The sequence below is a fragment of the Gracilinanus agilis genome, chromosome 2 (genome assembly GCF_016433145.1).
Source record: "Gracilinanus agilis isolate LMUSP501 chromosome 2, AgileGrace, whole genome shotgun sequence".
Lineage (NCBI taxonomy): Eukaryota > Metazoa > Chordata > Mammalia > Didelphimorphia > Didelphidae > Gracilinanus > Gracilinanus agilis.
Window position 1 is genome coordinate 287798421 of NC_058131.1, and position 25729 is coordinate 287824149.

Here is a 25729-nt window from a genome sequence, read left to right on the forward strand (position 1 = left end):
CCACAGTGCTTTACAGTCTTCAAAGTGTTTTCCTGTGAGTTTTATGGTCCTTGTTTTGCAAAGGAAGGAAACTAAGGCCACAGAGAGAGAAAGGGACTTGCCCAAGGTCTCAGACCTATTCTTTGGCAGACGGTTGGTGTGAACTGAATCCAGTGAATCCCAGTTCTGGGTTCTTTCCACAGGACTAGGCTACTTTTCAAAAGCAAGCAAAGATTGAACCTACTGAATACCCAAGTCTAAGTTGCTCCCACCCAGGATATTGCCTGTAAAATAGTTCTCATACTTTATGGTTTGTAAAATACTTTACCAACATGACCTCCTTCACATGCCTGTCCTTCCCACCAACCAGTATTCCTGGTCTCATTTTTTAAAAACTCTTACCTTTTGCCTTCTAAGACAGAAGAGCAACAAGGGCTAGACAGTCGGGGTTAAAGTGGCTGGCCCAGGGTTGCATGGCTAAGGAATGTCAGAGGCAAGATTTGAACTCAGTTCTTCCCAACTCCAAGTCGGTGCTACCTAATTGCTCTTCACCTCAGTCCCATTTTACAGATGAGGAAATTGAGATTCAAAGAGGGAGAAAAGAGCATCCCTCAAAAGTGGAAGAACCAGGATTCAAACCCAGGACTCTCGCCTCTAAACCCAATGGTCAAGCCTCCATGGCACACTGCCGCTTGATTGTGATGAGTGACTTGGTTCCTGTTCTTTTCTTCTAAAAGGAAAGAAAATATAATCAAAGCCTCAATATTTCATCATTTCATGGGATTTTCACCTGGAAAAAACTCTGGAGATCATCTAAATCCATCACTCTTGTTTTGCAATGAAGAAGCTGAGCATTAAAGGGGTTAAGTGAGGTCCCTGACGTGGTGCTGGCAGCCATGCAAAAAGGCAGGGAGTCTCTACTCAGGTCCCCTCTGCTCCTTCTTTTGGACCACATTGTTTGCTTTGATTTTCTTTTCCTCTCTTGCTATCCCCACCCAGAAAATAACTTTGTATTGCTTTAAGGAAATGTGGGGTTTTGGTTGTTGTTGTTTTGTTTTGTTTTTTAGTTTCTTTACAGGCAGCTAGGTAGCTCATTGGCTAGAAATCCAAGCCTAGAGATAAGAGGTCCTGGGTTCAAATCTGGTCTTAGACGCTTCCTAGTTGTGTGACCCTGAGCAAGTCACTTAACACCTATTACCTAGCCTTACTGCTCTTCTGCCTTGGAACCAATACATGCTATTGATTCTAAGATGGAAGGGAAGGGTTTAAAAGAAAAAAAGAAAGTTTCTCTGGAAAGTCGAGAGACTCCTCCATGAAGGTCATGAGAATGAAACCTTTTAAAGATTTTAAATGGATTTTTCTCTCTCTCTTTCAGCAAAAGGTTCGACTTCTTCCACGAGGTAAGTGCATGGAAGAGGTAGGTGGTGGGGACGTATTTGATTTTGTTGTCTTAAATAAAAGAAGGTGAGTTGCTGTGGTGATGTAGATAGAGGAGACGGGAGGACCCAGCGTCACGTCTTGCCCCTGAGCCACCCTGGCCGTGTGCCCCTGGGAAACTCATTGGGCTTCTCAGTGCCCCTCAGCAGCTCTCCAGGACTAGAGATCCTGGTCTGCTTTTGTGTATGTCCCTGGCCGGGAGGACCCCGTACTGATGAAAAAAAAGGCCACACTAGGATTCTGCTCGCTGCTACTTTCTCTCTTAGAAACAACTCTAAGCATTTGAATTATCTTTTCTTTTTTTTTTAAACCCTTATCTTCTGTCTTGGAATCCATATTAAGTAGCAGTTCTAAGACAGAAGAGCAGTAAGGGCTAGGCAATGGGGGTTAAGTGACTTGTCCAAAGTCATGCAACTAGGAAGTGTCTGAGGCTAGATCTGAACGCAGGTCTTCCTGATGCCAGAAATTATTTATTTAACTCCAGTCTCAGAGCCCATTGGTATAGGATTCTCTCTTCAATGGTAGAGATCCATGTTATAGATGAGGAAACTGAGGCAAGTGACTTGTCCAGAGTCTCACAGCTAGGATGTGTCTGAGGCTGGATTTGAACCTACAACCTCCTGACTCCGAGGATTTATCTCCATATGTCTATATTGTGAGCTCCTAAAGGACAGGAATTATAGTTGTGTCTTCACAAACACCTCAGGTTAGATACTTTACATCTATTTTTAAAGAGGGTGGACTTCAATGCAATGAAAATGCTCTCTTCCCAGAGCCACCCCAACAATTGAGACCTGTAATCTGTCAGGCAATAAATGTTCTCAAGGCATTTACTGTGTGCCTGGCACTCTGCTAAGCCCTGAGAGTGCAAAGAGAGACAAAAACAGCCCCTGCCCTCAAGGGGCTCCCAGTCTAACCGAGGACAGCATGCAAACAGCAGTGTACAAATAAGCTATTTGCAGAATAAATTGGAAATAGTCAAGATAGGGAAAGAACTATGGGGGATCAGGAAAGGTTTCCTGTGGGAGGGGGAACTTTAGGGGGGACTGGAAGGAAGCCAGGAGGTGGAAGTGAGAAAGGAGAGAGTTCCAGGCATGCAGGACAGCCAGGGAACATTTCCAGAGTCAGGAGATCGGAGTGTCTTGTTCTAGGAGAACAGAGAGGCCATTGTCCCTATGTGTCAGACAGAATATGTATGGGGGGAAGAGGTGGAAATGTAATAAAACTGGAAAGGTAGAGGAGGACAAATGATGAGAGACTTTAAATGTCAAATAGAGGATTTTATATTTAATATATAATTAAAAGTCCCTAGCAGGGCAGATAGGTGGCATAGTAGATAGAGCACCGGGTTTAGAGTCAGGAAGACTTGAATTCAAATCTGGCTTCAGGTACTTACCAACTGTGTGACCCTGGGCAAGTCATTTAGCCCCAATTTGCCTCAGTTTTCCCATTTGTAAAATGGGGGTAATAACAATCTTGCCTTTCCAAATTTCTCTCACTCCACTTCCCATGGCCAACTTGGGTCAAATACTCTTCTCCCAAGTATGCCGTGGGCTTTTACCACTTCCATGGTACTGCTTGTGCATTCTACAATGTCCCTTTCCCCCCAAAAAATCTTTTATCTTTTAAAGTCTGGCTCCAATTCTACCTCCTTCAAGAAGCTTTCCCTGATTGCCTCTGGTCATAACATTCTCTTTAATGACTCTCACAGCCCTCCCTGACTCTGAATCAAAAGCATTTACAGCCAGGTCCCAATTAGTGCAAATAATGAATCCCATTGGGGGCAGCTAGCTTTGGGTTTTACAACAGAAGATAAGGGTTTAAAAAATAATGAATCCTGTGAAGTGCTGGCATTATTTGAATACCCATTACTACATCCATCACCATCGCATTGGAATCAATTCTCTATTTTACATTATTATAACTCAGAATAGTGCAGATTAAAATACAGGCAGCCTTTTCACAAGATACCTTATTTACACTAGTTGGGACTTGACTGAGATGTAGATGACCTTGGAGAGTTAATTTGCCCTTTTTTAAACCATTCCCTTCTGTCTTAGAATGAATACAAGTATTGGTTCTAAGGCAGAAGAGCCGTAAGGGCTAGGCAATGAGGGTTAAGTGACTTGCCCAGGGTCACACAGCTAGGAAGTGTTTTGAGGTCAAATTTGAACCCAGGACCTCCCATCTCTAGGCCTGGTCCTTTGTCCACCAGACCACGTAGCTGCCCCAAGAGTTCATTATCTTTGCACATAAACATCTTATGTGTCTCATCTCCCCTACTGGATTGTGAGCTCCTAAAGGACAGGAATTATATCTATCTCATGAGTAAAACTGAGCTCCGTATCCTGCAAGAAGCCTTACTAACCTTTGCGATTGATTTTTTTTCTCCCTTAAGGAATGCACAATTGCTCCAGTGTTTTTGTTTGTGTTTTATGCCCTTCAGAAGGTTTCTAACAAAGCCTTCACTGGAGTTTCCCACAGCCCACCCCAGAATTATGTTGAGTAGAGGCGGATCACTATTTCCCGTGAAGTGACCCACTCTCTCGAGGTTCCTAGTTCATCAGTTTTAAAAGTCTATCAGTGTTTAACTGCAAAGCAAGATGGCTCAGCAGCCAAGTTGTAAAGCTGCCCCTTTGGGCTCAGAGCTTCTATCCATGCTATAATTGAAATAGGATCCTCTCTCTATAGCAGGAATGGTTAACCTGGGCTCTCCAGGCCCCCCAAGTGTCCATGGGCAGGTTTCAGGGGGTCCATGAACATAGATGGGAAAAAAATTTACTTCTTTATTTTATTTTAAGCCCTTAACTTCTGCCTTCACATGCATTTTTTAACCCTTACCTTCCCCCTTAGAATCAATACTAAGTATTGGTTCCAAGGCAGAAGAGCGGTAAAGGGCTAGGCAATGGGGGTGAAGTGACTTGCCCAGGGTCACACAGTATCTGAGACAAGATTTGACCCCAGATTTTACCAACTCCAAAACTAATGCCCCATCCACTAACCTCAGTGCCTCTCTCTATAGGCAGAGCATCTTGTCTATAATCTATTGGGACCCAGGAACATAAACACTCATTCAACAAACATTTATTAAGTGTCTACTATGCCTAAGGCTTTGCTCTAGAGAGGCTGGGAGATGTCAAGATGAATAAGTCACGGGCGTTGCCCTAAAGGAGACCGAAGTCTAGTAGGAAAGAAAAACCACACAGCTGCAAGTTAGAAGACAAATGCCGAGTCTCCTGCCTCCCCCAGGAGAGCTGCTGTGGTGTCACAGAAGGATCACCGGCCTCAGACTCCAGAGCTGGGGCTCGGCGGTGCCGGTCTTTGGCCGTCGGCTCCGGGAGCTTGGGAGGGTCACTTAATTTTCCTAAGCCCTGGCTTCCTCGGAATAATAATAATATTCTCACCGGGCTCCGTGACTCAGGATCCTCTGATCCTGTGTATCCACCCCCGGGAAAGGAAGGGCTTCTTCTTTATTTTAATTTTAATTAATTAATTAATTGAGAAGATTTTCCCATGATTCTATGATTCGTGTTCTTTCCCTCCCCTCTCCCGTAGCCAGAAAGGAAGGGTTTCTGTGCAATCGGGGGATTTCTCCTGCTTCCATGATTGCTACTTCAGCTTGATGCCCTGTCACAGCCAAGATTAACTTTTGTGGACAGACCCTGTTGCTTAACGCTGATAATATCCAGCCTGTCGTCCCCTGGGTCTCAAGGTTCATGCTTGAAAATCAATCACACCCAGGCAGAGGAACAGCAGCGCCCGTTTCCGAAGTACTTGTCGGTGTCTGCGGTGCTTTCCTGAACTAGGTCGTGCCGGTGTATCCCCATTTTACAGAGAAGGAAGCAGAGGCACGGAGCAGTAAAATCTCCTGCCCAGATGGACACAGCTAGCACGTGCTGGGGCTGAGATCTGAATTCCTTTCTCTTTATTCCAAGGCAAATGCTCTTTCTATCACACGGTGCTACTCGAGTAGATTGGAGGAGGGACATAGCTCACGTTTCTGTATTATATTGATCTTTAGAAAGTGCTTTTCTCCCAGGAGCTGTGTGTGCTAGGTAGCATGGGTATTTATTCCCATTTTACAGAGTCAGGAAACTGAGGCTTAATGAGGTGAGGGGACCCGTCCCAGACACCCAGCTGGTAAGTGGGACTTCTCGCCAGGCTGCTGCACTGCCCGGGAGCCAAGAACATGATGATGGCTTAGTTCAGACCCAGGGGGGTCACTGTCCTTGAATAGCATCCATTAAAGTGAGCTGTGTCACTGGTCTCTAACTCCAAAATGAAGCCATTTTCCTGATTTATCTGATGCATCCCTTCTTGGTCTTCTCTTCTAGATTACACGAGCCGGAAAAAAATGCCCGAGACCTAAGCCAGGTATGTACGACGATTCCCCAGGCTCACCCCTTTGAAGCATTCAGTGACAGAGATTTTTGTAAAAGGAACCAGGCTAAAGGTGAATGCTGAATGAAGGAAGCTTGTTCCTGGGTGGGGTAGATGCCCAGGGATGCCTGTCTGCCCACTCAGACCGAGTGGTCCTTGAATGTCAGACCTCTGGGGCAGAGGTCCAGCTACCCCTCCTCACTCTGTGGCATCCTCGACTCTGTCCTCCCAGAAATCTTCCCAAGAGCATCCTTCCAGGGGCCAGGAGGAGGTCTTTTTGCAGGGTTTTTTTTTAATATTTTTACATAGGATTTCACACGGATACTGCCAATCTTTTTACCCATCAGTCTTGGCACACGACTGACCCTTCTTTTTTTCCAGCCATCCATCTCCTTGATGGCATTAAGATGGTGGAGAATGAAATCTGGGCCATACTTTACAAAGTAATGTGTAATAGCTTTGGGATCCAGATTCAATTCAGCAAATAGCTCCCGACTTCAGACTCGACATTGGACCCTCTGGATAGGCAGGAAGTTATGAGCCATATCGCTTTAAGGCTTTAAATAACAACAATTCAGATTTTTATAGCTCCTACTCTGTGCCATGCGCTGCACTAAGAGCTTTACCCATATTCTCTCGGTTGATTGTCACAATAAGCCTGTGAGGGAGGTACTATTATTTTCCCCATTTTCCAAATGAGAAAACTTAAGCAAACCGAGGTTAAGTGAATTGCCCAGGGTGATACAGTTAATAAGTGTCTGAGTCAGATTTGAATTCAGGGCTTCCTAGCTCCGGGGTTAGTGCACCGTCCACTGCCTCATCTAGCTGCCTCATTTTCCTTAAACCAGTACTATGTGGAGGTGGAAAATTTGCTACCCCTGAGCTAAATCCCCAGCATTCTTTTAAGTACATCCTCATTTGACATACAGGGGATTGGGATCATTTTTCATTTATTTGGGGGAGATAAATTTGACTGAGACCCAAGCCCCTGAATGTGAAATGAGGATGTACTTAAAAGGATGCTGAGAATTTAGCTCAGGTGTAGCAAATTTTCCATCTCCACAACTGTGAGGTAGGTAGTGAATGCTATGATGCCTGCTTTATTATTTAGGAAACTAAGACTTAGCCAGAAAAGTCATATTAATTTCCTAGAATCACCCAGTTAATAATAGTTCAAGCCAAGATGTTTTTTTCAAACCCTCACCTTCTGTTTTAAAATCAATACTAAGTACTGGTTCCAAGGCAGAAGAGCGGCAAGGGCTAGCTAGACGATAGGGGTTAAGTGACTTGCCCAGGGTCACACAGCTAGGAAGTGTCTGAGGCCACATTTGAACCCAGGACCTCCTGACTCGAGGCCTGGTGCTCTATCCCTGAACCACCTACCTGCCCTTCCAAGCCAACATTTAAACCCAAGCCTTCTGCCTCCCCACCTCCTTTCCACTGTGATAGCCTGCCTTCCTTTATTTGATAATAATTCAGCCAATTTGTTTCTAGACTTTTTGTTTCTTTGGTGGCGAGATTGTGTACAATTTGCCTTGTCCAGGACCCAGTTCCCTCACAAATCTTTCTCTAGCTTCTTAGTTTTCCCTCAGTTAGTCACTGTTGGCTGACCCTTCCTGCCTGAGGGGATCAGGGCATCCACAGCACTGGCACTCGTGGGTCCTCAGGCCCGTCCCCGAGCTCACAATGCAAGGGCTTGCTCTGGTTGTGCTTGACATTCTCCATCCTCACCCATATTTTAGATTTAATCTTTGGAAGTGAATTTGGTGCTGGTGACAGCACAGAGCTTGGAAGCCCTGGAACATGGTGCTCTGTCCATTGATCAAAGACAGCACAGACAATAGCAAATGGTTGTGGCTCACCAGCCGTGGCACCGGATCACCTTCAGCAAGGATGATTGCTAAGTGTTAGAAAGATGTCGCTCTAACAAACTCATTATTTTTTATTAGAAGGCCTGTAGAAAGAACATGTCCAGCAATAATGAGCCTTAGCTTAGTCTCAGCTAAGCAACTAACTCACTGTGTTTCCTAGGATAAAGAACTTCCCCTCTTTGGGTCTCAGTTTCTTCCTTTGTTAAATAGTTGGGTGCCTTCCTAGCTGAGCAACCCTGGGCAAGTCACTTAGTGCCAATTGCCTAGCCCTTAACGATCTTTTTATCTTAGAATTAATCTTAGAATTAATACTTTTAGGATCCTTAGTATCAATTCTAAGACAGAAGGTAAGAGTTAAAATAAATAGATAGCCAGGAAGGACTGGATGACTGCTGAGATTCTGTCTGACATGAATCCTAAACTTATTTTTAAAATTTTTGTGAAGCTTAGACTTTGGGAAAGCAACATTCAGAGGGTTCAGGGGAAAACTAGGTAGGATCTCATGGGCTAAAATTCTACAAGGGAAGCCAGCCCAGGAGGGATGGGAAGCTATACAAGGATGTCCCCAATCAAATGAGATTTTTAAAAAAGATATGTATATGGCTAATATGGGGAAAGGTTTTGCACAACTTCACATCAATTATTTTCCCCCCCTAAAACTCCTCCCTTCATATCAATTCTAAGACAGAAGAGCAGTAAGGGCTAGACAATGGGGGTCAAGTGATTTGTGTGGGGTCACCTGGCTAGGAAGTGTCTGAGGCCACATTTGAATCCAGGACCTCTTGTGAGGAGGCGTGGCTCTCTATCCACTGAGCCAACTAGATTCCCCTTAAAAGAAGATATTTTCATTTATTTTAGGGGGAAGGCAGATTAAAGAATGGGTAAGACTATTCCTTGGAATGGAGAGCAAGCTAAGAGAACTGCTCAAGTCGTTTTTCTCTACTTTCTCTGAAATGGCTAACAGAAAATTCATTTCCAAGTTAAGTAAAGAAATAGTAGAAAGCCTCCCTTTCCACCTCCTCCCTACTTCCCACTACTACCCTGGCTGCCCTTGAGGAATTGAAAGCATCTGGCTCCATGCAGTGACATGTTTGGACAGTCAGAGAACCAACAGGTGCAGTCACTGAGCCACTGTGGGCCACCTTGGAAAGAGGTAGAAAACAGAAGTTCTACGGTAAGAGAACAGGGCCAATGACCCAGCTTTGAGAAGAAGGCAAATGAGAACAGTCTACAAGCTATAGGCCAGTGAGTTTGACTTCAGTTTCTAGGGGAGACATTCTCTAATGGATCATTAAAGAAATGGTTGTGACTAGCTAGCAAAGGACGCAGTGATTACAAAGAGCAAAGCATGGCTCATGGATAGGTCGTGCCAGACTAACCTTTTGGCAATGTTGCTAAGCTAGTAGATCAGAGAATATAGATTACCTGGGTTTAAGTAAAGTGTTTGATAAAATATTATGTACTGTTCTTATAAAGAAAACATGGAAGCAACTAAGTAGCTCTGTGGATAGAGAGCCAGGCCTAGAGAAGGGAGGGCCTGGGTTCAAATCTGGCCTCAGACACTTCCTACCTGTGTGATCCTGGGCAATTTACTTAACCCTCATTGCCTAGCCTTTACTGCTCTTCTGTCTTAGAACTGATACTAAGACAGAAAGTAAGGGCTGGTTTTTTGTTTTTGTTTTTGTTTTTTTAAGAAAGAAAAGGGCAGCTAGATGGCTCAGTGGATTGAGGGCCAATCCTGGCTTCAAATCTGGCCTCAGACCATGCCTAGCTGTGTAACCCTGAGCAAGTCACTAAACCCCACCTGCCTAGCCCTTACTGCTCTTCTGTCTTGGAATCAATACCTTGTAAGACAGAAAATAAGGGTTAAAAAAAAGAAGAAGAAAGAAAACATGGAGAGTGGTGGATTAGATCAAAGGTCTCAAACACATGACATGCAGCACACAGTACTCTTAAGTGGGGCCTGAACCATATTAAAATATAATTGGGAAATAGTTAATAAAAATTACAGTAGGTAATTTTTAATTTTAATTTTTAATTTTAATTTTTAAAATATTTTTCCATATTTACACAATTCATTTTCTTTCCCTCCCTTCTACCTTTCCCCCTCCCAGAACCAACAAGCAATTCCACTGGGTTGTACAAAGGTTATCACTTGATACCTGATAATTTTTAATTTGGAGTGATTAGTTGGCGTAATGGATAGAGTGACAAGCCAGAAGTCAGGAAGATTCATTTTCCTGAATTCAAATCTGGCCTCAGATACTTCTTAGCTATGTGACCCTGGACAAGTCATTTAACCCTGTTTGCCTCAGTTTCCTCATCTGTCAAATGAGCTGGAGAAGGAAATGGCAAACCAGTCCGATATCTTTGCCAGGAAAACCTCAAATGGGGTCACAAAGAATCAGGCATGACTGAAGCAGACATACCTCAACAACAACAACAAATAATCACAAGCATTTCTATAACACTTTAAGGTTTACAAAACCTCACAGCTCTGTGAGGTATTAACCCTCTTCTACAGGTGTGACAACTGAGGTTGAGAAAGTAAGTGATTTGACCAATGTCACACAGCTAGTTAGCGCCTGAGGCAGGACTTGAACTCAGGTCTTCCTGACTCCAGGTCCAGCTCTCTCTACCTGCTTCTCCAAGAGTCCTCTGAGAGAGCTTTAAAATTCTTTGATTCTGTGATTTCTTCCAGCTCTGACATTCTGTGTTTCATGATCCCTTCTGGCTCTAACATTCTACAATCAATAGTTCATCCTTCTAGTAGCACAAGTGTAAGCAAGATTCATCACCAGGACCAAGTTCAGCTATTCAATTCACATAGGATTCCTATTACCAGATATCAGTTTGCTTTCAGGATCAGAATGCTATTAGGATACATTTCCCATAAATGAATGAGTCAACTGAGCTCAGTGGGGAAAAACCAAACTGCTAGAGATCTCGGAATAAGATGGAATCCTAGATAATCATATTACAGAAGACAAAGAGAGTGGGGCCATTGTGTCACTAGTGGCTTAAAAGAAGGGGCTGTTGAGTATAATTTAGATATATTCATTGGATTTAAAGCTGGAAGCAGTAATAGAGATCTGCAAGTCAGTCCCAGTAAATACTTGTTGTTTAACAGCACTGTTCCCTGACTTCTTTTTTTTTTTTCCTAAACCTTTATCTTGTGTCTTAGAATCAATGCTATGCATTCTAAGGCAGAAGGATGGTAAGATTTAAGGGGTTTAAGTGACTTGCCCAGGGTCACAAAGCTAGGAAGTATCTGAGGCCAGATTTGAACCCCAAACTTCCCATTTCCAGACCTGGCTCTCTATCCACTGAACTATCTAGCTGCCTAATCCTCAACACATTTTCTCATACTTCAGTGGTTTCCATCAAGAGGAGGAAGAGTAGTAAGTTTAAGTCAAAGACTTGAATTCAGATCCCAGCTCTACCACTCACTAGCCATATGACCTTGAGCAAATATCTTCTCCCCTCTGAGCCTCAGTTTCCTTCTCAGTAAATGAGGAGGTTGAGTTAGATATTGTTGTTGTTGTTCAGTTGTTTTCAGTTATGTCTGATTCTCCCTGACTCCATTTGAGGTTTTCTGGGCACAGGTACTGGAGTGGTTTGCCATATCCTTCTCCAGCTCATTTTACAGATGAGGAAACTGAAGCCAACAGAGTTAAATGACTTGCCTGTGGTCACACAGCTAATAAGAGTCTGGGGTTGGATTTGAACTCATGAAAAGAAGTCTTCCTGACTCCAGACCCTGCACTCTATCCACTGCATCACCTAGCTGTGTTAGATAGTCTCCATCCTCTCTTTCAGCTCCCACCATCTGCTTCTAAGTATCACTGACTGAATTCTCTGTTGCTGTGTCATCTAGATTCAGGATTCCAATGATATCAACAATGACATCACATATGCAGATCTGAACCTGCCCAGAGGGAAAAAGAGTGCTCCTCGAGCTGTGGAGACCAACAACCAGACCGAGTATGCCAGCATCCAGACTGGCCCGTCCCCTCAACGAGAGGATAACCTGACCTACGCAGACCTGGACATGGTCCACCTAAATCGATCATCCAAGAAGGCTACCACCAGACCTGAAGAATCGTATTCAGAATATGCCAGTGTCCAAGTCCAAAGGAAGTGAACGCCGCCTCTGGGTTGCTGGTTTCATGCAGCGGCGGCGGTGGATCAGGAAGGCTCTCACTAGAGCCATACGAAGTTGGCGGCGTACCTCCCAGGAAGTGCAGTGGAAGTGCCCGCCAATCTCTGCTTACGGCGATGCTGTTGCGTCCTTTGGGACCCAGCGATGAGGGGGAAGATGGCCCCGCATTGCTCTCCACTGTACACTAACTCGTGAGCTTGGTGTGCACTTCCACCGAGGGACCAAGGGCTTTGGGGCAAGCAAAGTATCAAACATTTCCAAATGCAGAGGGTGACATTCCAAAACCAGGGTTGAATAAAAGAACAGAAATCTGGGAAATGCTGCTCCTCCCCACTGTGGTGACATCACAATGGCCTGGGAGCACAGGCTCCCCTCCCTGCCCCAGCCCAGCCTGCCCAGCTGGGGTGGGGGCTCTCTCTTTAGACAGATCACCTTTATGGCTTTTCAGTAACACAGTCACTGACTCCAGGGTCCCCACCCCTACCCCCAACTACATTCTTCCAGGGCAAAACAGGAAGGAAAAGCTGACCCTCTCTTCCCCCACCCCACCTGTGACTGCACATTGCTCTGGGAGGAAGTTCTCCAGATGCTATTGTCTAGGTAAAGGCTGGAAAGACAACTTTGTGACCTCGTTAGTGAGATTAGTGTCTCAGCTCTCCTGCTTGTGTTCTGGCATAGAATTGGTGTATCTGCCAGGAGAGGTGGGTCTTCAGATTAAATAAGAACACCGCCTCATTGAGAAAGGGTTGTGTGTGACTTGACGCTCCCCTGGACAATCTTCCCCAAAACTCAGTTGTCACAGCTGTAACTCCATACAGACACACCTCTCATTTCTAGACCTGAATTTTGCTTCCAGCCCATACTAACACAGCAATGCCTCGCTGCTGTTTACTCCTGTAAATTATTAAGAAATGTGAAATGTGCAATCTTGAAACCAAGGTGTTAGAAAATTTGATCTGTGGTGTTTTTTTTTAAGCATTATATTGGCTCTTTGTCATGTGTTGAAGTCCAGTGTTACACATGGTTGAGTCTTACAGGGTATAGGAGGGTTTATCCTTTGCTGTTCAGGATGAGTTTTCTTGAAGCAGAAACAGAATTCTATACAGTACCAGAAGATTACTGGGCAGATAGCCACAGTCCAGCTATTCCTTGGGGGCACCTAGCTTTCTGAGTATGATTAAATTGGCAATGATGGCTTTAGTGGGATGGAGCAAGTGCCCTATGGCCAACCGAACTGCTAAACTCGACCTATGCCGTAAGTGGAGCTGCTGAGATGATGGCTCCAGCAATTTGCGGGGCAGCATCCTTGGTTGGGTGAGCTAGTGGATAGCATGCCTGAGAATGCTGAAACCAAGCTCTCACCCAGCTCCAACGCTAACTCACTGTGTGAGTCACTTAGCCTGGTGCCTCAGTTTCTCCACCTGAAAAATGGAAATGAGAAGATTTGCTACCAATCTCTATAAAGCACTTTATGATTCTGCAGTCCAGGGAACCATTTTGGTGAATTGTTCTTCTTGCAGAAGCAGATAAAGAGCTGATGCCACAGCTCTGAAACCTGTCTTCTCCAGGACATCCCCTTCTGTTTCTGCTCTTTGCAACTGCCAGAGTGAAGCTGGACCAGACAGAGAAGCAGGGAGTTACTGGAGGCCACTGAAGCCAGTCTCAGCTCCTCCCTTGTCCTCCCATCTCTGAAGCTGTGGCATAGGCTAATGGCTTCTCCTGCTTTTTCCAGCAGTGACACCAATTACCATCCTGTCATTCAGACTGTGAAACAGATCTCCTAGATGGAAGGCTGATGGGGTGAGAGGATGGTGAAGCCAGGAATCCAGGGAGGGCAGATGTTGCATGACCTGTTTTGACTGTGCTGACATATTAACTGTTCAGTTTTTTTCCAGCTAAATGCAAATATCCCCACTCTCCCAGGGTCCAACAGCTCTGTCCAGAATTCCTGGCTAGATGAGTCAGAAACAAAAGGCATTGGCCTAAAGAGAGAATCCTCACCTCCCCCAAGTGACCCCTTTCTCTTGAAGACTTCATGTTCCTGGCACTAACAAAGCTGTTTGAGGGCAACGTTGTGCTTCCCAGCACAAGGCTCATACTGTCTGGCATGTGAAGAAGTCAAGGAAGTATCTGATTAAACATGCAGCGCGACTGTAATTGTCGTCGCAATCAGTTCATTTGTGGGGTTTGTTTTAGGTGGCTCGACAACCACCAGCCAGGCACATCTGGTGAAATCATTCCTTTTTTCCATATAGGTCCTTCCAGAACCCAAAAATGTCGGCTTGCAAACTGCCTCCCTCCCTCTCACTCTGCATCCTTCACTGAAAACACCATAGTATTTGAGGAGAACGTTCTCAGATTCTCTTGTTCTCTTGGTGCCATCATTTTTTGTGTGTCTTTTATCGGGGGTAAAGGGTGGTATGGGGTGGGTGGGGAGGATGGAAAGAGGCCAAAGGAAATAGGGAGCTTTAGCTTTAGCTCAGCTGCTTTGAGATGTGTGTGTAAGCTGTATGATGGCATTCAGGTGAGGAAGAAATAGAAACGTGCAAAGAAATGCAGTGTCTGAAGTTTCTTTGAAGAACACCGGGAAGGAGCCAGGCCCCGATTTGTATATACTTGCTTCTTAAACTTTTTTGGCTTGCAAAATATTTTTGTAATAAAGATTTCCGGGAAATAATAATTTGAAAAGTTGGAAAAAAAAAGAGCTATTGTCTGCGTCTATATCCTTAATGGCTATGGTCTAAGTCCGTGTTGGTGAACTTATGGCACATGTGCCAGATGGGGCTGCTCCCTTCCTCTTCTCCATAGTACCTGAGGACATTTCTCTCATCACCCACCCTCTACCCAGCAGCCCAATGGGAATGCTTCCTCCTTCCCCTGTCTGGGGTAAGGGGGCAGCTCACATGCAGCATGAGGGTTGCAGTTTGGGCACTCGGTCTCTAAAAGGTTTGCTATCACTGGTCTAAGTGATCCCTAGAGCATGAACAGAGCAGATTGAATGCTAAGTCTTCATTTAAGAAGCATTTGTTAATTGTGTACTGTGTTCAATGCAGAAAAGAAAAAGTCTCTGCCCTCAAGGAGTTTCCATTCTATCACTTTCAAAGTTTACAGGAGTTTCGTAATCCTATCATTATTTTATAACTAGACCCATTCCAAAATGGCGCCCTGCTGAAGTAAGTCCTTGCATGATGGATCATGGCATGGACCTGACTGGATTCTAAAAGGGAAGCACAGACTCTGGCTTGTCCTTACTTGGCAGAAAAGGCTTTGAGTAGGAAGCCAGTGATGAACAGTGTATGTGTGCCTTTGGAGAGCCAGCTAGGTGAGGAGATGCTTGCCCCTCTAGGTTGGGTGAATTTTTTTCATTTACAGCAATTACCAAAGAACAGATGCTAGGACAGTCACAGGATATGATCTGCATTGGTGATAGGAGTGGCCACACTTTAAAAAAAATTTATTCTGGACATGCACAGAGTTCATCTAATCACTGAAACACCTCTGTGCCCACCAGCCATGGTGCAAATCTGAGCTGGTGCTAAATCCCTGCCCACATGACCTCCTAGGACCATAGGCTTTAGGGGTAGGAGGGATCTTCAAGACCATTGCCATAATCTCTTTTTTAAACCCTTATTTTCTGTCTTAGTAACAACCCTTTCAAACAGAAGGACAAGGGTTAGGCATATGGGGTGACCTACCCAGGGTCACACAGCTAGGAATTGATTGGAGGTCAAATTCGAACCCAGGTCCTCAGTGGCTCCAGGCTTGGCACTCTATCCACTGTGCCACCTAGTTGCTCCTTGCTGCCCACATTCATAATGATAATAACTTACATTTGCATAGTACTTAAAACAAACAACTCTATGAGTTCAACAGGATAGGTGTGATTAACTCCATTTTACAGCTGATGAAACTGAGAGGTTCAAACAATCTAAAGTGACTTGCCATCTCTTGACCCCCATTGCCTAGACCTAGCCCTTACCACTCTTCTGTCTTGAAACCAATACATAGTACTGATTCCAAGACAGAAGGTAAGGGTTTAAAAATAAACAAGCAAATAAATAAATATATGAACGAACGAACAAATAAATGAATGAATGAATAAGGGAGTGAGTGAATAAGTGAAAATAAAGTGACTTGCCCACAGTCACAGCTAGGAAATTTTGAATCCAGAATTTGAACTCGAGCCTTTGATTCCGAGTTCAGTGCCCTTTGCACAATCCACTGCCACCTAATACCATGCTATTCTGACTGTTGGATCATAGATTTAGATCTGGAAAGGCCATGTGAAGCCATCTTATCCAACCCTTTGTTTTACGGAAGACAAAACCAGAATGGGGAGTTTGAATAACTTGCCTGAGAATACAGCAAGTAAATGTCTGAGGTAAGATTTGAACTCTGAATCTTCCCGACTCCAAAAACAGCCTCCTATCCAGAACTCTACCTTACCTCTCAATTTTAGGTGGGGTAGGGACCAGATGGCTTGTAAGATTTAGACCTCCTAATTCCATATCTCCCTCTAACAAGACGTGACACAAACAACATTTTCTTTGGGTCCTTTCATCTTGAGTTTTTGCGGAGTTTTCCCTTCCTCCTAATCTCTCTGACTTCAGCTGATGAGGCACAGCAGTGAAATGTCAGGAAACCACTGGAGCAGAAAGGATGTCCTGGCACTCAGCCATCATCCCTGCAACTACTTGGGTGGAGGGATAAAACTTGGGCATCATAGAAACCAAAAGGGCAAAGTCATAGAGAAAGGTGCTGAATACAACTGTGGCCACAAACTTAGAAACAATCCCCAGAAATCAGGACTGGGCAAAGCAGGGAAGTGACAGGAAGGCAATGAGAAGAAATAATTCCAAAACGTTAGGGTTGTGCCACCAAAGAAGGGCCATTTCAGGAGGTAATGAGTTTCTTGCTTCTGAAGGCATTTAAGCAGATTCATTGCCCAACTATGGGAAATACTGGAAATTCCTGATTCAGTTAAGAATTAAGTAAGATAAGGGGGCAGCTGGGTAGCTCAGTGGAGTGAGAGTCAGGCCTAGAGACGGGAGGTCCTAGGCTCAAACCCGGCCTCAGCCACTTCCCAGCTGTGTGACCCTGGGCAAGTCAATTGACCCCCATTGCCCACCCTTACCAATCTTCCATCTATAAGACAATACACTGAAGTACAAGGGTTTAAAAACAAACAAACAAAAAAAAAAAGAATTAAGTAAGATATACTCTAAGGTCCTCCCCCCCACCACCTTTCTTTAAACCTTTACCTTACATCTTAGAATCAATAGGGTATCCCATCCAAGGCAGAAGAGAGGTAAGGGCGCTAGACAATGGGAGTTAAATGACTTGCCCAGGATCACATAGCTAGGAAATGAATGAGGTCAGATTTGAAGCCAGGATTTTCCCATTTCTAGGACTGGCTCTCAATCACTGAGCCACCTAGCTGCCCCCTAAGGTCCCTTTCAAGTCTAAGATTCTTCAGAGATTCTCAGGGCAGTGTGGTATGGTGGGACTAAGATTCTTTGTAACCTGGGTTCTAGCCTTGGGTATGTCACTAACTGGTTCTATGATCTTGGGCAAGTCCTTTTCTACCTCTGAATCTGTTTCCTCATGACTACTTTGAGGGATTACAGTAAAAGGTTTCAAAATGTCCTTCCACCTCCAAGTTTCTGTGATTTGTATGTGTATACAGCACAGAAGTATTGTTGGTTTTCTGTTAAGATTGCACTCCCACACAGTGGTAGTAATAATAATAATGAGGCGTTTTGGAAGATGACATTAATGATCCACTATCAGGAGGGCATACATTCCAGTTTATTTTTCCAGAAGGGAAAATGAATTCCTACTGGTATCAGAGACATAACTAGGGCAGGGTGACTGAGGTTTTTCCCCAGGGCACTGAATTTTGCAGTCACTGAAAGCACATGCAGTCCTTAAGAGCATAAAAACAATAGTTTAGTGCCTAGTTGGCAATAAGAAGGCTAAAATAAGAAATTACAGAACGGGCAGATTCTTCTCCCTGTGGTTGCACTCCCAGAAGAGCTCCTCCTCTGACTGCCCTTCCCACAGCGGCACCCTGGGGCGTTTGCCTTCCCCTTCCCCCAACCACCTAATGGAACTGAGGGCACCGTTTGGTTTAACTGACCCCATCTGCATGAATTGCCAGTGATGGTTCTCTCTGATGTCATGAGAGGGACCATGTCATAATGGAGAAAGCACTATTTTAGGAATAAGGAGACCTGAGTTCCAACAGTTCTGTCATTGACTTGCTATGTGACTTTGGGCAGTCAGTCACTTCTTCCCTCTCTAGACCTCAATTTGAACAACAAAAGGGTTGTTGTTGAATCGTTTTTCAGTACTGTCTGACTTTTCGTGACCCCATTTGGGATTTTCTTGGCAAAGCAACTAGAGTGGTTTGCCATTTCCTTCTCTAGTTCATTTTACAGATGAGGAAACTGAGGCAAACAAGGCTAAATAATTTGCCTAGAAATCTAGTCTTGCATAAGACTAGATTTGAACTCAGGGAGATAGGTTTTCCTGACACTAGACCCATAACCCTATCCATTTCGCCACCTCACTGCCCCAAGAAAAGGGCAAGGCTGGATCGTCTCTAAGTTTCCTTCCATCTCTACTAAGCTGTGAACAGTTATCTGTCTAACTAGAATCCATCCATATTTTCTCACTTAGCCCTGGCTCCCTTGGGGCCTCAGGAATGTATTTGACAGATAACTGACTTAAGTAAGGGATGCAGTCTATTCATCAAAAAGAACTGGAGGATCCAGCCTGTGCCCTCTCTTTGCACCAATCTGTCCTTCGTGACCTGGCCAGAAGAATCCTCCTTACACGTGGATCTGTTCATTTTTCTCTACTCAAAAAGCTTTGTTGGTTCCCTAATATCTAATCAGTATAATTCAAATTTCTTGGAATTCACCTCCCTTCACACAGCGTGATGCCTTTTTGCCTTTCCAGTCATATTATTCTCCTTCACTCATTTACTCTTTTGCCTCTCTGCCTTATGCCTTAGCTAGAACTAGGGAGAGGCAACTGGGCTTAGTCCCATGTCACTGAATTTAAAGGGTGCCAAATGTAGAAGGCAGAGACAGCACTTTTCCTTCAATAGTACAGCAGGTAGTTAGGCTAAATTTTATTAGGGAGCCACCAGGTGGAGAATAATGGTGAGTTCCTACTCCACACTGTGGAGTATACATCATGCTCTATACAAAGTCATCCTTGGGTATCTCTTCCCCCAGAAGTCAGTGTCCACTGCTCCCAGCCTCCCAGCACCCACTCACTGACAAACACAGACAATTTTCACCTGAAGTCATACCTCATGCCATTTGTCCCCAGGCACATTTAGGTTTGTGATACTTGCCCAAGATACAAAAATTCCTAGTTCCAGCTCTGCCTTGCTATCACTGCTCCTTAGTTCTAGAATGACTCCCTTTTCCTCTTCACCACCTCTTCCAAAAAGCCTTCCCTGATCCCTCCTGGTTGTAACAACCTTCCAGCCTCAGTCCTTGAACAGCATTATTTTTTCATGTCTCTACTGCATTGATCAGATAATCTTATGCATGATAGTTGCATGAGTTTGTTTCATAGTAGATCATAAGATCTCAGAGGTCTTGAAGGGACCTTAGATATTACTTAGTCTGATCCTCAAACCTCCCTCCTCTATTTACATATAAGGAAACAGACCTGAAGAGGAAGTAATACCCAAAGTCACACAGGAAGTCATAAAGCTAAGTTTCTAAATATATCTTCTAACTCGAAATCCAGTGCACTTTCCCCTATACTAAGCTTTCCTTATCATATTAAATTATAAGCGTCTTGTGAGCAAAAACACTTTTTTTTAATTAAAAAATACCTTTACCTTCTGTCTTAGAATGTATTGGTTCTGAGGCAGAAAAGTGGTAAGGGTTAGGCAATGGGAGTTAAGTGACTGGCTCAGGGTCACACAGCTGGGAAGTGTCCGAGGTCATTTTTGAATCCAGGACCTTTCCATCTCTAGACCTGATTCTCAATCCACTGAACCAGGAACTATCTTGTTCTGCCCCCAGGAACTATCTTGACCATACTTTATATCTCCCCCAAGGATCTAGCACAAGGCTCTGCACACAGTACATGATTAATAATTGTTGATCAAATCAATGGAATGAATAACTACTTATGCTCCAACCAACTGCCTTGGCAATACCAGCCCAGGCAGTAGCTTCTTCAAATAGAAGGTGTGTATTCCAGAGGCTCCCACCAAAGGCAGAAAGAAGAGCAGAAAGGGAAGAGGTATTTGGGAGAACCTCCAGGAATCTATCTGGTTGTAAGTAAATGATGTGTGAGCACAAATACCAGGTCCTAAGGAGGAATTTGTGCAAGTAGCTAGGTTAGAACTAGAGACTCAAGATTCCTGGCTCTCCCATAGCACTGCTTGGATTATACTCCAAAGAAATAATAAGGAAAAAGACTTGTACAAAAACATTTATAGCCACGCTCTTTGTGGTGGCAAAAAATTGGAAAATAAGAGAATGTCCTTTGATTGGGGAATGGCTAAACAAATTGTGGTATCTATTGGTGATGGAATACTATTGTGCTCAAAGGAATAAAGAACTGGAGGAATTCCATGTAAACTGGAATGACCTCCAGGAACTGATGCAGAGTGAAAGGAGCAGGACCAGGAGAACGTTGTACACAGAGACGTGTACAATTGAACATAACAGACTTCTCTACTAGCAGCAATGCAAGGATCCAGAGCAAGGCTGAGGGACTTATGAGAAAGAAAACTAGCAACAGTCAGAGGAAGAACTGTGGGAGGAGAAACACAGAAGAAAAACAACTGCTTGAACAAAGGGGCTGTTGGGGATATGATTGGGGATGTAGACACTAAACGATAACTCTAGTCCAACTATCAATAACATGGAATCAGGTCTTGATCAATAATATGTGTAAAACCCAGTGGAATTGTGCGTCGGCTAAGAGGGGGCTAGAGGGGGTTGGGGGAGAGGGAAATAATATGAAATATGTAACTAGGAGAAAATATTCAAAATAAAAAAATAATTAAAAAAAGATTCCTTGCTCTCAGCCCCTTTGGGTTCAGCCTCGAGGAGAAGAGCACATGAAAGAGATGATTTGTCAGAGAATGAAGCATTTCAGGAAGAGGATCCAAGTGGTTTGGGAAAAAGCAGTTTTGAGAAAGTGAGGTACTGCCCACAAGAAGAGAAAGACTTTTGTTTCGTGTAATATATGTGATTGTTAAATGAACAGATACTTTACAAATCTGGCTGACTTGAGGTCTGGATATGGAATTAAGGATTGTAGTGATGCCTTTTCTCATGTGGACCAAAACAATACATCTTCAACGTTTCTGCTGATCTGTGATTTTGAAGAATGTGGGTGCCCTCCTCCTGGAAGCAGATTACAACCAACCAATCAAGCAATTAATCAACTAGCATTTACTGTGCTAAGTGCTGGGGATTTAAAAACAGTCCCTGCCCTCAGAGACCTTAAATTCTAATAGGATAGTCAACGTATGCATAAATCAGTACAAACTAAATTAAATAAAACTCTTTAGTGCCTGAATAGATGGTCTCCATGAATTTTGTGGCTGAAAAGATGTCATTTCTTGGCAGCCAACCTTCAAATAATGAACCTCTCCAAATTTAGTTAGGCTGACCCTCCATGGCAGACAGACGGCACTTGAGGACCTCTACTCAAAATCTATTTCAACTCAGCAGGGCCTGCCAGAGCTGATTTTCCATTGGTGTAGCCTTGGAGAGCCCCAAGTCATCCCCATACTATTAATAATGAGAAGCAATAGAGGAAGACTTTGATAGAGAAAATTGACCAATGGATAATTTAAATTAGCACAGCCTTCCCATCTCTAACTCCCCCAATCTCCTCCTAAAGCTCAGCCCTTATATGTAGGCTCCATCCTTCATGAACTCTTCACTGATGCTGCCCTACCCCTGACTAACAGTATTATTTTCACTCTTCACAATGCCTTACATCATTTTTTAAAACCCTTACCTTTCATCTTAGAGTCAATACTGTGTGTTGGTTCCAAGGCAGAAGAGCGGTAAGGGCTAGACAGTGGGACTTCAGTGACTTGCCCAGGGTCACTCAGCAAGGAAGTGTCAGAGGTCACATTTGAACTCAGGAACTTCCATCTCTAGGCCTGGCTCTCAATCCACTGAGCCACCTAGTTGCCCACCCCACCCCACATCATTTTGTCTAGATTCTATTCAGCAATTTAACAAGAAATTATTAAGTGCCCACTATGAGCCTGGCTTGGGGAAAGGGGCAAGCTATAAAGGGAGGGATTTCACATTTAAAGAAACAAGGCAAATGACATTATTGGAGAGAAAGAGGGAAAGTGCCTTAATAACCAAGAGGATGTGAACTGGGCCCAAGGAAGCTAAGGCTTCTAAAAGAGAGAAGTGAGAAGGAAATGCATTTCCAGCATGCAGAGTAGCACTAGGTGGTGAAGGAGGCAGGAGATGGAGGACTAAGATCAAGAAACAGTAAGTAGGCTGATGTGGTTGGAGAAGATAATGGGCAAAGGGGAATAATGTAAAAATAGGTCTGGAAAGGATCATTGATTTGCTCTGTCACACTCTCCCTTATATTACACTTGTTTACCAGTCCCATCGCCTCCCGGTGGTGCTTCTGTCTGACTCTCAGGTCTTTGCGTCATGAATCAGCTGCCTTCTCATCCTGGAACCACCTAAGCCTCCCCGGGTCTTCTTCCTCCTCCGCACTGGCCCCTTTCTCTCTACGGTGATTGTGCCGGGAGCTTGATTTCCCTCCCTGCTCTGGGTTTCTGACTGCTCACTTGCCCCTGTTCTTCTTCCCAGGGATTTTCTCCTCCCTCCTTTTTTCAGCTGCCTTTTCCTATTAGAATAGAAGCTCCTTGAGAGCAGGGACCGATTGTTCTTTTTGTTTCTATTTGTATCCCAGAGGCCCATAGTAAGCGCTTCGTGAATGGTTACTGCCTTCCAGTCCCCCATTAGGCTATGATCTCTCTTCCAGGGAAGACTTGGAGATGGTCGTTTGGAGGCTGGTTGGTTGGTTTGTTTATCTGTGTCTTTTCGGGACTCTGCACGTAGTAGGCGCTTAATCAGGGCTTGGCACCTAGTAGTCTCTTACTAAATGTTTGTCGAATTTACAAGTGTCTTCCCAAGGTCGTAAAGCCTGCCCTTGAGCCCAGGACTCCTGACTCCCTCCACCCTCTCTCCTTTCCTGCCCTGGATTCTTCCCACTCCACCTTATCAATAAATGCTCCGTGATTGATCTCACTCAGCATGTGGGCCTGCTACCGGGGAGAAAATGTCCTCTGACAGCCAAGAGCCTGATAACAAGCCCTTGGAAGGAAAACAGAGCGCTCTAGAGCCTTGGAAACCAGAAAGAGGACTGGAGGGTGGGGGTGGGGATGGGATGGGGGTAGGGACGGGGAACGCTTTCTCCACACCCAGAGTGCACAGCTCCTGCATTGCTGATGCTGATCCAGGGAGCCGCGGAAGCTGCAGGAGGGCGGGCGGGTTAGGCAATAAAAGTTTCTCCTCCGGCCCCCCAGGTGGGTCTGGCCCCGGCTCAAGGACACTTGCCGAGCCCTATGCCGAAACCCGTGGGACTCCGGATTCCTAAGCCATCAATCGAGACCTTCTGTTTCCTGAACCTCCCCATCCCTGCGCCGCCGGGCCGCCCGGGCTTGGGCATCCATCTCCCTGACATCATTCTTTGCGGCAGGGCTCCTATGTGTATCTTGGCTTGCACGGTCATTAAATGTCACTAAAACACATTAAGGGTGAGAGTTTAATCACCCCCGTGATGGGGCACGTCAGCCACATTCTGTTATGTCTCCCTCCCGGGCTATAAATTGGACACTTTGCACATGCAGATTAAAGCATTAAAGTTAATATTATGTGCGGCGACATAAAACTACAGCACGAGGGGAATGAGCGGGCATTACTATAGGACCTTTCATTTGGAATTTCTTTTCTTGGGGCAATTAAATCCGGAGTCGGTCTCTTACGTGAAGCACATCTTGCATTTTAATTGTCCTTAAAAGGAGGTGGGGGGAGTCTTGGGTGGGAAAAAAAAAGTCTGGTTTACATAATAATGGCTTACATTTCCTCCCTGCCACCCTGTGAGGCTGGCAATAATAATAATCACAGGAACCCATGTTGGGATTGCGTCTGACAGTTTGCATTGTGATCTCTTTAGATCCACCCAACATTTTCCATTATTATCCCCATTTCACAGGTGTGGAAATGGGGAGGGTTATTTTTTCCTCTCTGAATCTCAGTTCTTCATCTGTAAAATAGGAATAATCCTACCTGTGCTACTTCACTCAGAGATATAGTGATTAGTCATATAACTAGTGGGTGGCTGAAGAAGGGATAAGAGAACTGAATTCTAATCCTTACTTAGACATCTTCACCATCAATTCATCAGGGTCCTTAACCTAAAATTATAGGATTCTATCTAGCTAGATGTTCATTCATTCACTTATTCATTTGTTTATTTATTTATTATGACTCACCATTTCCTTCATTTGCACAAAATAGTGAATAATCATGTTCTGGCTGAGGGGAAAAAATGATAGTTAGAGTTTAAACATGTCCTGCCTGAAGCATCTATTTTGAAGGCTTGGGACTAGTTGCCTTAGCCCCAGCAGCTCTGGGTTTGGAGCCCTTAGGATAGGTGGATTTAGCAGGATGGGGGTTACTAGGTACAGCAGAGTTGAAATCCCTGGTCTTTAATGACTTAGAATCAGACTTGGTAGCCTTGAGGTCAGCGGGCTTGGGAGCCTTGGGGTCAATGGGCTTGGGGTCACTGGGCTTAGGAGCCTTGGGGTAAGTGGTCTTGGGAGTCTTGGGGTCAATGGGCTTAGGAGCCTTGGGGTCAGTGGGCTTGGAAGTCTTGGGGTAAGTGGGCTTGGGAGTCTTGGGGTCACTGGGCTTAGGAGCCTTGGAGTCAGTAGGCTTGGGAGCCTTAGGGTAAGTGGGCTTGGGAGTCTTGGGGTCACTGGGCTTAGGAGCCTTGGGGCTGGCAAGTTGAGAGTCAGGCTTTGTGATCCTGGGGCCTTTTCATTTGGTGCTGGCCAACCTTAGGGGCTGGGTACTTACTTGGTGGCCATCTTGGGGACAGCAAACCAGGCATTGGTCTTGGTGATCTTGGACCTTAAAAGACTTGGTACTCCAGATCTTAATGGCCTCTTCTTGAGCCTTGATGACTTTGGCACTGTTTTCTTCTTCAACTTCTTCTAGTGTTTCTTGGCAAAATGCATGTTTCTCAGAACCTTAAGATCAACCCCTCTCATAGTCTTATCTCTCTGATCTAGATTTCTTGGTGCTATTTCTGTGCCATTTTCATGATTATTTGTAGGGGGTATGATTCTTAGACGGAGCCATTTTTATACTGGAAAGGGCTGAGAGCAAGTGAGAAACAATCATAACATTTTAGATATAATTTAATTGAATCCCTTCATTTCCTTAAAAAAATTTTTTTAACCTTTGCTTTCTGTCTTAGTAACAATTCTAAGACAGAAGGGCAAGGGCTAGGCAAATAAGGTTAAGTGACTTGCCTAAGGTCACACAGCTAGGAAGGTTTTAATGCCAGATTTGAACCCAACTCCAGGCTCAGTGCTTTATACATTGTACTACATAGCTGGCCCCAATCCTTTCATTATGCAAGAACAAAATTGATGCTTAGAAAGTATGAGATTATACAGTCAGAAAAGAGTGGCAGAGCCAGAATTTGAATCTAGATCTTGTGAATCTAGATCTAGTACTCTGTAGTTCATAAGTTCATCATCTCTCTCCAAGAGACCTCAGAAATCATCAGATCCAATCCCCTCATTTTACAAATGAGGAAACTGAGGTTCAGAGACGTCACTTGCTAGAATCACACAGCT

General features: G+C 44.4%; 1 protein-coding gene across 1 annotated transcript in view; it reads left to right on the forward strand.

Annotated features, from left to right (window-relative positions):
* Positions 1-14515, forward strand: part of LOC123237274 (tyrosine-protein phosphatase non-receptor type substrate 1-like) — a 78991-nt gene extending 64476 nt beyond the window's left edge. Inside the window, exons 7-9 of the mRNA XM_044664094.1 lie at positions 1355-1379; positions 5751-5790; positions 11545-14515. Coding sequence (XP_044520029.1) covers positions 1355-1379; positions 5751-5790; positions 11545-11811 — 332 coding nt within the window. The 3' untranslated portion in view covers positions 11812-14515. The remainder of the gene's footprint in view (positions 1-1354; positions 1380-5750; positions 5791-11544) is intronic.
* The last annotated feature ends 11214 nt before the right edge of the window (positions 14516-25729 follow it).